This window comes from Arvicanthis niloticus, chromosome 22 (genome assembly GCF_011762505.2).
Source record: "Arvicanthis niloticus isolate mArvNil1 chromosome 22, mArvNil1.pat.X, whole genome shotgun sequence".
Taxonomy (NCBI): Eukaryota; Metazoa; Chordata; class Mammalia; order Rodentia; family Muridae; genus Arvicanthis; species Arvicanthis niloticus.
The window spans coordinates 37,030,599-37,042,913 of NC_133429.1; the positions used below are offsets into that span (position 1 = coordinate 37,030,599).

The window sequence follows — 12,315 nt, forward strand, 5'->3', positions numbered from 1 at the left end:
GAGGGCCCTCATACTAACATATTAATAAGTGAATACCTGATATATACCTCAAAATTATTATCGGAAACTGAATCCCAAATAGCCCCTTACAAACTTGTCTCTTCTTCTGACTTTTCTCATCTTTATTGAAAACACAGCAATTCCATTTCTCCAGTTGCTCACACTAAAAATGGCATTCATCCTTCCTTGCCTTGACTGACCCTGAACACTAATCTTCAAACTACACACAGAAACCAAGTCACTGCACCCCTCCCTGCACTGACTCCAATCAAGCCATGGTGGTGTCTTAGCTCTTCTCTAAACCTTCAGTGTCCTGGAAAATTAAGTCTAGACTTTGCTGTCCCCTCACCACAGAGTTGCAGGACAAACACCAGAGCTGCTTCAGTCTCCTTGTGGAGACTTGTGTCCGCCGGCTATTCGTCTCCTACAGCAAGCAGCCATCACCTCTCATCTGGACTAGCAGCTGCCTCACACGGCTGGCAGTTCTCCCACTGCTGTTGCCCCTGTAGAATGATTCTGCAGGCAGCCAGTGTGTGCCACTGTAACTCACTGTAACTCAGCTCAGGTTGCTCTTCAGCTCAAAACTCTTCTCAGCTGAGTAACTGTCAAGCTTAAGTGCCTGGTTTCTCTAGCCAAGAAAATGACTCCTCCTATTTCACTCAATATTCAATACATCAAAATTCTTATAAATTCTATCAACAACATGGGTCCTCTAACTCTGCACTACCACCATCTCTCTCTTACTTAGACTTCTACCTCCTATTAACCAAGCTTCTTTAATCCTGCTTATATCTTAGATAGCTTTCTTATTCCTACTTATAATTTGATATGACCCATTTTCACATAGCAGCAAAAAAACAAATACAAATAATACACTCTTACAATGCTCCAATGGTTTTCCATTATACTTAAATCCATCTTCTTATGAGCCACAAAACCTATAGCCTCCTGTGCAGAGGTGTGCATGCATGTATATATGTCTGCAGATATACATGGGGTATGAGCATCCGTGACCCCAAAGGTTTTCTCCACCACTCCATCTGGACCTTTTTGGAAGCAGTGTTTTTCACTGAACCCAGGCCTCACTAAATGGCAAGACCAGCTGACTAGTAAGCCCCGGTAAACGGCCTCTCTCACATACATGTGTGTGTGCATGCCTGCTTTAAAAGCCACTAGAATGCCTAGACAGATTAAACAAATCGGTAACCTTTATTTTCCACTAAAAAATGAGCAAACTGAACAAAAACAGGTCTTAATTAAAATCATTCAGAGATTTAAGCTAAGTGGGAGGCGAAGACAGGAGGATCAGGAGTTCAAGGCTATTCAGGAATGAGGCACAAAAATGAGAGCTACTACAGCTCAACATGTAATGGGAAGATGATATGGCATGTATTAAAAAACGAGCCTTCAAATATTCACCAAGTTAGCTTCTAGAATCCTCCATAGGCTGAGCATTTTATGTTCAAACAAGAGGGGAAGGGAACACAGACCATCACCGTTTTTCTACTGACACTGGAAACAGTGGGTGCCTTCAGATGGAATCCTTAAACAACCCATGACAAAGAACCCCCAAGCTTGTTGCCTTAAGCAGATAAGGAATTTACCTTGAGGGGGGGATTACTATGGCCAACAGATGGCAGCAGTTGTCTCTGTATCACAAAAGTCCTGACTCATTAATACATTGACCTTTCTAGGCATAACTTAGAGGGCTCTTTAAGACAAGAGTTTTGCTATGTAGTTCTAGCTGGCCAGAATTACGGGGGGGGGGGGGGGGAGGAGGGAAAAAGAGAGACAGACAGAGAGAGACAGAGAGAGAGAGAGAGAGAGAGAGAGAGAGAGAGAGAGAGAGAGAGAGAGAGAGAGAGTGTGTGTGTGTGTGTGTGTGTATTATAAGACTAAATTCAAATCACTTTGCCTGCCTCCATTTCCCAAGTTCTGGGATTACATATATATACTAGTATACTCAGATTAACTTACAGAGTTTTTTCTTCCACAGATGGGTGTTAGTGACTACAATAATGACAAAAAAAAGTCTGTATTTACGATCCTATAAACATCCATATGTAAATTCAATATAAAAATTTGAAACTAAGTTCTAATATTATGAAAAATCATATAAACATAACGTGAAAAAGACAGTTAAAGGGCACTTAACCTGGACTCCACGCTCATCAACCACGTGAAAATGGACAAGGCATTCTTATTCTTAACGCTTTTGTATGACCAACTGTGAGCTGAGACAGGCCAGGTAGGTGTGTATAGAACAACCTAAGTAGCCTTCAATAATTAAGATTTCATTTTTACCCCAGAGGCCAGGTATCCCAGAACTAAGTATAACGGTCTTAGTGCTAAAACTGTATTAAGCATCTTTTTTTAGCTATTCACAGGTAAATATTCTATTTTCAAATTCAAAACTTTCCCACGGAAAATCACTTAATTATAGTAAGTAAAGCTCAGCATGGTGGTGCACACCAGCACTCCAGAGGCAGAGGCAGGAGAATCTCAGGGTTCAAAACCAGCTGGGTCTATATAATACAGTTTCTAATTTTTTGACAATAAATACAACATCACTTTCACAGGGAATGATAAGAAAATAATCTTTTCTTAATTCACATTTTGGAATGATAGTATGTCAGTACTTAAATATGCAAAGGCTAAACTGACAAGCCTGCTAGACTACACATGAAGATATACTCCCCGCACCCCCTACTCCGATTACTTTTGAGCCCAAATACTGATGGTATCATGTATGGAAACCTACCAATCAGACTCCTATAGTCTCTCAAGCGTGAGTTTCTCTTCTCTTGTGCCTCGCTGACAGACTTCCACTGCAGTTTCATCCTGAAGTACTCATCACTGTAGAAGACAGGATACACCAGGAACGTCATTGAACCTTGCGTTTGTAACATGGCTTACTTGAGTTGTCTATACACAGTATAGTATACATAGTATACATAGTATAGCAGACTATTTATGACGTTGGTGGTGCGTTTACAAATATGAAGGTGAAGTGTTTAAACACATATGAAAACAGAAAAACAGATGGGCTGAACTTCAGCTGCTAGCATTTTAGGCACACTTTAACACACTTCAATTCTTAAAATTGAAAATTTCTAAATTTATTCTACTTATTAAATATCTGAGCCATGAAAGTTCTTCAATGACTATAAACAAGAATTCAAATAACTTTTTAAGCCCAATTTAAAACTTGTTTTCCTACTGTTTTTTATTAGAAAACGTTAATATAAAGAAAAGAGAAAGACTTTTGATATGCACATAATGGTTGAATATAGTTTAAAATCAAAGGTAAGACTGAAAATCAGACATAAAAATACCTGGGAAGTTAGCAGTATTTCTCTACAAGAATAAGAAATAAAAACACTTTCTTTTATGTGACCATTGTATAAGCACATGAAAATAACTTACAGGTAACATAAAGAGCAGATATAAGTATAACCCAATTCTACAATTTCATAATTGGATTATAAAGCCAAGAGAAATGACTAATATACTTTAATATATTTCTAAATAGTTGTCTTTATGCAAAGCCAGCACAGGAAACTTGGACATTCTACCGTGTCTACATATTCATAAGCATAGCTGTAACAAGATCCTTCTAAATGAGTGTTTCTGGTTTGAAATAACTACATTGCTTCTAATTTTTTAAATTGAAACAACGAAATCTAATTGTCCTCCCATTTCCTGGTCGCCTCCAAATCTTCCCATAAAATTTAATTTGTATGGGTGGGATGCTTGAGTTTCTCTGATAAACACACAAAAGTGTCCGTTTACTTACGTTCTTTGTTTTTGTAATTGAGTTCTTTCCTCTTTGGTACTATCCCAAGGAAAATAACCCAGGAGAAATTTCCATGCTTGCTTTCTTAATGAATGACTAAGACCCTGAAGAAAGTATTCATATTAATCACATTAGTTAAAAAACAAACAAACAAACAAACCAAAAAACAATAACCTACATTCACAAAGCTTGAATATAAATGGGAAACTTAATACCTAAGTTTTATATCCCAAAATAATTCAATGACTCCCACCTTGTTCCCTGTGTCTAGACCCTGACGATGTAAGCATACAGCAGCTGCACAGTGGACAGCAGGCTGAGGGGGAAGGTCAGCCTTACTGGGTAGGACAGATGTAAGCATACAGCAGCTGCACAGTGGACAGCAGGCTGAGGGGGAAGGTCAACCTTACTGGGTAGGACAATGCTACCTCATAAGGCTTCTCATGGAGCCCACACAACAAAGTAAGAACAATTCTCTTCTCTAGACTTACGGATATCCCCAAACTCAGCACTCAGGGGCACTGTAAGCACCCCACTCTTCCACTCAATACAGAAATTTTATTACATCTTTCATCAAAGAAATGACAATCCATTCTTCCTACAAAAGAAACAAACTGACACAACCCGGATACAATCAGAGGCAGTACCCCTCTGAATATCCTCTGCTTCATGCTCTCTACATTTAGGAGTCTTCCTTCAGAGTCCAGGCTTTTGGTCCATTCTTCCAGGGACACTGGTTCCCGCCTTTGAACAACAGGTCGCTCTCCCAAATCAATCTAGACCAGGAAGAGAAATAAAGCGTCCTTCTCATACATCTGTAAATGAAATGAAGGCACAAATACAGACTCCTACGACACTGCTTCTCAGGTGTGAGCTTTGCGCTGCTCCTACCCTTCCTCCTTTTCCAGTTCTACGTTAGTGAACTTTATTAGATAGCATTACACGCATTTCCCGTCTACAGAACAAATTCAGAGACTGCATTGACTCAAAGTATTTGTCATTAAAATTGACTCAAAGTATTTGTCATTAAAATAGTTTTGCCATTACATCTTCAATTACATAAGTAAAAAAATTATTCAACATCAAGTCTACGAAACCCTCAAATCAAATGGTATATTATTAAGAAGAAAAAGAATATAATTATTCCACTATCACACTCTAAAATTAGCTTTTCTTACAAACTGAGGTTTGCAATTCTCAAAATTGATTCATGATTCATTCGCTCCACTTGGCAGTTTCTATTGGTTTTATTCAATTAATAGATGCTAGCAATTTTAAAATACTATTTAAAGATAAAGCCTTTAATTAAGTTCCACAACTTACAAATTTACGGTTTTATAATGATGAGCAAGCCTCAATTGCAGCAGATTCTAAAGTCTTGTTGAACATTACATTAAGATCTGCTTTCATTTAAGGCGCAAGCCCATCTACCTTACTTAGTAAAGCCTTGTAAGGGGAACAAAGCCCCAAGTCATGTCAAGCTGCCTCTGGTACCTACACAGAAATGGGCAAATCACAAACAAACCTAACAGGCAATAGGCAAACTCAGCATTCCTTTTACTTCTCCGCACTCCACAAAACAACTTCTTTGTTATTCCCAAAAAAGCCATCACAGAAGATGAGACGTTAATGAAGAAAGGTATATGAGAATAAATCAGCAAACCAAGCTATCACTGAGCGGGTTGCAGAAATCAGATAGGAAAAAGGAACTTCATTTTCTTTTGTATTCACTATGTGTTCTATACTATAATGTTAAGAACTAGATTACTTTAATCTCCACTCACTCTTGTGATGACTTCAAATCCTGGTTCTTCTTGCTGATTTATCTTTAGACCTGGAATAGCATCACTAAGAAAATCCGCCATTTCTGAAGGTGGTCGTTGATGTGTAGAGGGATCGCTGCCTCGCAAACTATCAAAAATGTAGTTTGTAACTTTGGAAAATCCTACCATGGTTGCTGTATAAGGATCCTTTTTAATTTTCTATGTAGTAGAAAAAAATATTAGCATTAATAATTAAAAGAGTAAGGAACAAATTATCCCAAAAGTGATAAAAAAGCAGATCTTTTAAAAGGAGGAAAATCAGAGCTAAAACAGAGTGTTCTATGATTATCTTAGGGTTTTTTTTCTAGAAAGAAATTTTAAATTTAAACCATTTAGTTAAAATGCATAATACATGACAAATTAATGCTACTGATTGAACTGCTGATCAACAAATGCTCTGCAGGCTTTAAGCTGCATACAGAATGTCCACAGGGCTTACTCTCCAGTGGTGAATGGCCCACAACAGCTTTCTTCTGTCTAGCAGGCCTGCCTTCACAAAAAAAAAAAAAAAAAATACACATATGTATTTCTTGAAGTGTGCACTACCACACTAACACAAAACATTTACTAGATAAATTTAAAAGCTCGGTTTATTTAGGTAAGAGCTGATGTTTTAATCGAATTATATTAGTTGCTCATGTCAGAAAACATTTCTAGGGCAGAGCTGTCTTGAAAACAGCAAAGTCTTTCTTATGTCTCATCCTAGGGGTATTTCTAAAGCCTACTAATTCATGTTTACTGAAAACAGCTGTTTATTAACTAATTACTCAGAAGAACCTCTTCTTTAAGTAGAAGATCCTCCTGTCCTGCTCCTCTCTGAACTTTCCATTTACAATGTTAACCTTTACACGGCCAAAGTCGAGACAAAGGGCCAGAATCCTAGTGAGCACTCCAGCATGTGCGGAAGTGCTGACGGGCTGACAACTATCAGGGGTCCTGCACGAGTTCAGTGAGTGCTCTGGCCAAACACCTAAACAACTCCAGCTAAACACACTCTGAGGAATTGGATACATCCTAATATCCACATTATCTACTGCGAAATCAAACAAAAATTTGGATTGCTTTTTTTTCTAAACTAATCATTAAGTTGAAATATCTTACTCTGTGATCCTCCACAAGAATGAAAGCATAATTAAAGTCTGCTGCCTTATTTCAGCAGACCTGGCTTACTAGCAATTATTACTCTGTAAGACTACACAGTGCCGTGCCATAAACATCACACACGCCTGCTCATTCTGTGGCTCTGAGAGCAGGTGATGAGGAATACAAATGACAGACCTAAACCAATATACAGATCAAGGATACACCTAAGAACTATAACTTACTTGTATTAAGCCATATGCTGGTTCATCAAGAAGATTTTCAAAAGACTGTGAAAGACTCTTATTCTGACAATTGACAAGAAGTGTTCTACTATCTTGTGATGATCTGTAAGTAGAAATGGAGATTTTTAGCAATTACTACCACAATACTTCAGCTATCGCCTGAATAATTACTAATGGATATTAAAAAAAAAAAAAAAAACTCTAGCTCCAGAAGTTTCCTAGTAAATAAATTTCCTATTAGAAAATACCTAGAACTATAAAACTTTATGAAACATGAAATACTAAATTTTTTTTGTTTGTTGAGACAGTTTCTCAGTGTAGCCTCAGCTCTCCTCGAACTCACTCTGTAGACCAGTCTGGCCTAGAACTCAAGAGATCCACCTGCCTCTGCCTCTGCCTCCCGAGTGCTGGAGTTAAAAGACATACACCGCCACCTCCCGGCTTTTTTTTTAAACTTACTGTGTGTGCATTCTGCTTACATGTATATAGTAGGACACACATGCACCTGGTACCAAGAGGCTAGAAAAGGGCACTAGACCTCTGAAAACCTGCACTGTGAGTGGGCATGTGTGGGTTCTGGGAACTGAGCCTAGGTCCTCTACAAGAATAGCAATTTCTCTTAACTACTGAGCCATCTCTCCAATCAAAATATTAAATCTTAAAATGGAATGTAACAAACATATTTTTATGATTTTATTCAAGGGAAAGCCAAGATGTTTATGTTACATGAAACTGAATCCTTAAATAAAATTTACAATAAAAAGGTCTACAATATATGTCTCTGCTATAAAAACAAATGAAAGCAAACTGTAGGATTCAAGTATGTGATACATACAAAATAAGAAACGTAATTTGAAATGGTTTCCAAATGTGTTCCACAGCTTGTTAGTATTAGAATAGAAAATGTTTAAGAATACGAGATGTGAAGGTTCTTTGATAATGATACTAACCATAACTATACATGCATACATATAAAAGTGTATACACATATACATATGGCTATATTTTCAGTGACCATACAGTTCTAGTTTTCTTATTAAAGCTCAAAGAACAGGTCTCTTTCCACACTTCCTAATAACCACAGAACACTGTGCTTTCCATGCAGACACCTAATTCCACAGAATCAGACAAACTAACAAGTCTTTTTCTATTGTTTTGTGACCTAGTAAGTTAGCTGTAATAAATCTATAAATGTTCTATGTTTAAAATAAAAACTAGGGGGCTGGTGAGATGGCTCAGCGGTTAAGAGCACTGACTGCTCTTCCAGAGGTTCTGAGTTCAATTCCCAGCAACCACATGGTGGCTCACAGCCATCTATAATGAGATCTGATGCCCTCTTCTGGTGTGTCCAATGACAGCTACAGTGTACTCACATATATAAAATAAATAAATAAATCTTTAAAAAAAAAAAAAATAAAAAATAAATGTTTTCTGCTGCAAGACACCTCTAGTTTATTACAAATGTCTGAGATAAGATCTTTAATAACAGTTATCTGTCTTGATTCTAACATAACAGGATAAAGCAGAAATGCTAGAGGGAAATCCTAAACAGGATCTGTTCCCAACATAGTTATAAACAACACTGGAATCTTGAAAGACAACAGAAGCTAATACACTGTGGCACAATCATGTTGGGGGTGGGGTCTTAGGCAGCTAGGGTGAGGGTCTTAAGCCCAAGGCCCCCACTGACACACCTACTCTAACCAGGTCACACCTACTTCGACAAGGCCACACTTCCAAACAGTGCCACACTGGGCCAAGTACATACAAACCACCACAGGGGGGCAATTAAAACATATTACATGTTCATTTATTATGTTTTCCTGACACTAGGACAGGTGATTAAAATGCAGAGCCATGGATTCTCTTCTAGCAAGTCATGTTTACAATAGGCCTACTTTTAAATGTGCACCAGAAAAGCAGATGATGTACAAGTGCAGGAACTGTCCCTTCTAGCAGAGCATTTATTGCTGCAGGGTTATTTTGTTTCTAACAATAAAGTACATCAAGTCACTTAAAATCTTAATTAGAAAGTAAAAGCATTGCCTGATCTGTAGGAAAGGAATAAAATGTGCAATCTTCAGCTACTGGCATCAGCCAGCTAACAGCTCCAAAGCGTCCTAGTGACCCCTAAACTGACCACAAAAGATGTACCTGCATCAAAAGCAGCAGCCACAAAATCTTCCCTAAGCATTTCTTTTGTCAATACTGTACACTCCCTGGTGGCTATTGCAGGTCCTCTGCTCACTCACCAACCTCTCAGGACGTTAGATAAAGCTTCCTCGTATCTATGGCAGCCTCACACTTCCTTCTCACCTTCACTGTCGTCACTCACTCGTCACTTCACTCATGACATCCCGTCTAGAGGCCCACCAACAAACATGCTTCATTCACAACTGAGTATCCAGTGATCAGGACAATCTTTTCTGAGGGACACGCAAACAGTGCTTGTTGAGAACAAGAGCAAGAGGGGACTGTGTGCTGACAGGCAGGGGAACAGAAAGACAGAATGTCTGCAAAGTCAAGAGCCTTGCTTCCCAACTTACAACTTTATAAAAGGAAGAACTGCTTGACTCAAAGTTCCAATCTTACATATAAAACTATATTTTTAAAATAAAACTTAATAAAGGTAAATTAAGAAAATGATTCATAATTCATAATTACTGAGACGTCACCATTAAATTATATAAAAATATTGGACTAATTTTCCCTTAAAAAACAAACAAGCAAACAAACAAAAAACATATTGGGGCAGCATGATGGATCAGTGTAAAGGCCCCTGCTGCCAACCTAGACAGCCTGTGTCCAATCCCAGGGACTCTCACAGTAGAAAGGGAAAAGCAATGACCTTTGTATGAATGCCATTGCATAAATGCAGCCACAGGTGCACACATGCATGATTTTACGTAAATGGTATTTTAAGATGGGAAAGGTTACTAAATTGATAAAAAGTTTTACGTTCAAAATACTAAATGCTACTCAATCACTAATGCAGAAACTAAGTTGCTAACGCCCCCGTGTGCACTTGGACCCATGTATCCTCAGGTCGCTGACCCTCAGTGACAAGTACAGTTTGCCCTGGGATTAATACAATATTCCTGCTTAATAAGTAGAAAATAATGTGGTACTTACTCACACAACACCACATATTTCTCAAGAGACTCGATCAGTAGTTTGCTATCTCCTTGATGGAAGTGCAGAGCAGGAAGCATGACGTCATCCTTTAGACAGAAGACCAAATACGACCAGCCCATACCCTCTTTGCTTCGCTTGATTGATTTCAGGTCTGCCAAACTGAACAGGAATGACCATTTGCTTTTCCCATTTCTATGGCTTGGAGCATCTTAAAAACAAGAAAATGGAGCAAAATATCTTTGTTAATCTGTTTAAAGGTACTGAGCATGCTCATCATGTTTGCACAGCAGTTATCTGTCTAACCCAGGAACACACAGTACAATCATATTACTACAGGTTTCACCTACAGTAGAAATGGCCACAGAACATTTCTTAAAGAGAACTACTTTTAAAATGAGCTATCCGATTATAAACACCTTCAAATACACCACGCAGTGCAGAATCACATGAGATGAAGGAAGACAGGATCTCATGTCTTCCAAGCTAGCGTCAAGCTCACTATGTCATGACGATACCTTCAACATCTGCTCCACCTGCCTCCTGCTCTGAAAAGCTAAAATTGCAAGCCTGTGCCACATGTATGCCCAGTTTATTTGGTGCTGAGGATTAAACTCAAGACGCTGTGCTGTACATGCTGGGTAAGCACTCCACCACCAAGCCCACAGAGTCAGCCCCACTGTGTTACGTCTCCACTAAATCACGAAGACAATTCAGACCAGTGACATAAACTGCAGCACTTTCTGAATGTGTAGGGAATCTGCAGAAGATGAAACCTTAGGCCCATGAACATTATCCAAACTGTTAACAAGCAACTTAAGGATTACTTTTTTAAAGTATTTTCTTACTAGAAGTATTTACTTATACTTTCTAATATGTTACTTTGCTTTCATAATTTAACTCAGAAACGTAATGTCTCTGAAATCTAAACAAAAACAATATACCTTTTTAAAGTGTTATTTCATTAGATAGATCATATACAGTCTTATTATTCAAGATCTTTATGAATTACATCCCACTTATCATACAAAAAATAATGCTTACAAAATTTGCTCAAAAAAAGAGATAAATTGGTGCTGACCCACATGTACGTGACCTTCCTACATAAATAATTAGAGATATCCCAGTCCCATCGTCTCCAGTAAGATTTCCTAATGGGTACCACTTGAAAGCTGTCATAAAAGGCTACAGTAAGTATCTACACACACTGACCTGCACAGCCTCCACACTGGTTTGAATGGTGAACACATATCTAAGGCTGATATTAGATTAAGTCCCAAACCTACATGCTGTATGTTCCAATAGCACAAAGCTCAGAAAAGACAAGCTCACTAGACATTGAGAATATTTCTAAAAATTCCAACTTCCCATATCTACCACCTGTGTGTGCACACCTGAACTGTCTAGAAAGAATACATGCTACTCTATTTGCAAAAAAGTGAAACAATTTTCATAAAGAAGCAGCAATGACAAGTTAGATACAAGAGAAACAGAAACAACACATACAACTGTACTCCACTGCATTCAACTGAAGCTGCAATAAAACTTCACAAACAATGTTACACAGGACATGAGTTGTGTGCTTTAGGAGCACACATTTTATACAGATCTTCCCTTAATGAAAGATATTTACGTGTAGTATAAAGGAGGCAGTTCCCCATTTCAAGTTCTGACAAAAGATGACAACTACGACAAGTTCAAGTCTACAAGTCTTTCCATTAAAATACAAGCTTAAGGAGAACAAGAACTTATACAAAATATTAAAAATGCTTCATAAAATATTGAGGAAATTCGACTTTTATAAATTATTTCCTTAGGCCAAGCAGCACAGGCAGGTGGATCTCTGAGAGTTCGAGGCCAACCTGATCTACAGCAAGTTCCAGGGCAGCCAGACAATGTGGGATTTAGGAGAAGGCGGTCCAAACAAAAATAAGAGGAGGGGGAAGTGCTTTTTTTTATTTCCAGGAACATCAAGTGGCTAGAACACATGAGGTAATCAAAAGCATGCTCAATAAATGCAAGAAAAATCTATACTATGTCAGTGCAAAAGTAGTCTGCAAGTAACTCGCAGACAACAGCTAACTGGACAGAAATGGCTACAAGAGAAAACTTAAGAGTCCAAGAGCCAACTCAGAATGTTCTTTCTCATTAAGGCAGAAGTTAAAAAGAAACTATTTCTCACGAACATGTGCAGTACCTCCAATGCATTATCAGGAAAAGTAAACAGGCAAACGTTCAA

At 38.2% G+C, this 12,315-nt stretch overlaps 1 protein-coding gene across 5 annotated transcripts in view; it reads right to left on the reverse strand.

Annotated features, from left to right (window-relative positions):
• Positions 1-12,315, reverse strand: part of Tbc1d15 (TBC1 domain family member 15) — a 54,435-nt gene that overhangs the window by 21,878 nt on the left and 20,242 nt on the right. For 3 of the 5 annotated variants that reach the window (XM_076920243.1, XM_076920246.1, XM_076920245.1), the window contains 6 exons: positions 10,077-10,287; positions 6,945-7,047; positions 5,581-5,778; positions 4,444-4,572; positions 3,797-3,900; positions 2,762-2,856 (listed from right to left, as the gene is read on the reverse strand). In XM_076920243.1, the coding sequence (XP_076776358.1) occupies positions 2,762-2,856; positions 3,797-3,900; positions 4,444-4,572; positions 5,581-5,778; positions 6,945-7,047; positions 10,077-10,287 (840 nt within the window). Of the gene's footprint in view, positions 1-2,761; positions 2,857-3,796; positions 3,901-4,443; positions 4,573-5,580; positions 5,779-6,058; positions 6,110-6,944; positions 7,048-10,076; positions 10,288-12,315 lie in introns of all 5 variants that reach the window. The other 2 variants (XM_076920242.1, XM_076920244.1) reach the window with 1 other exon arrangement.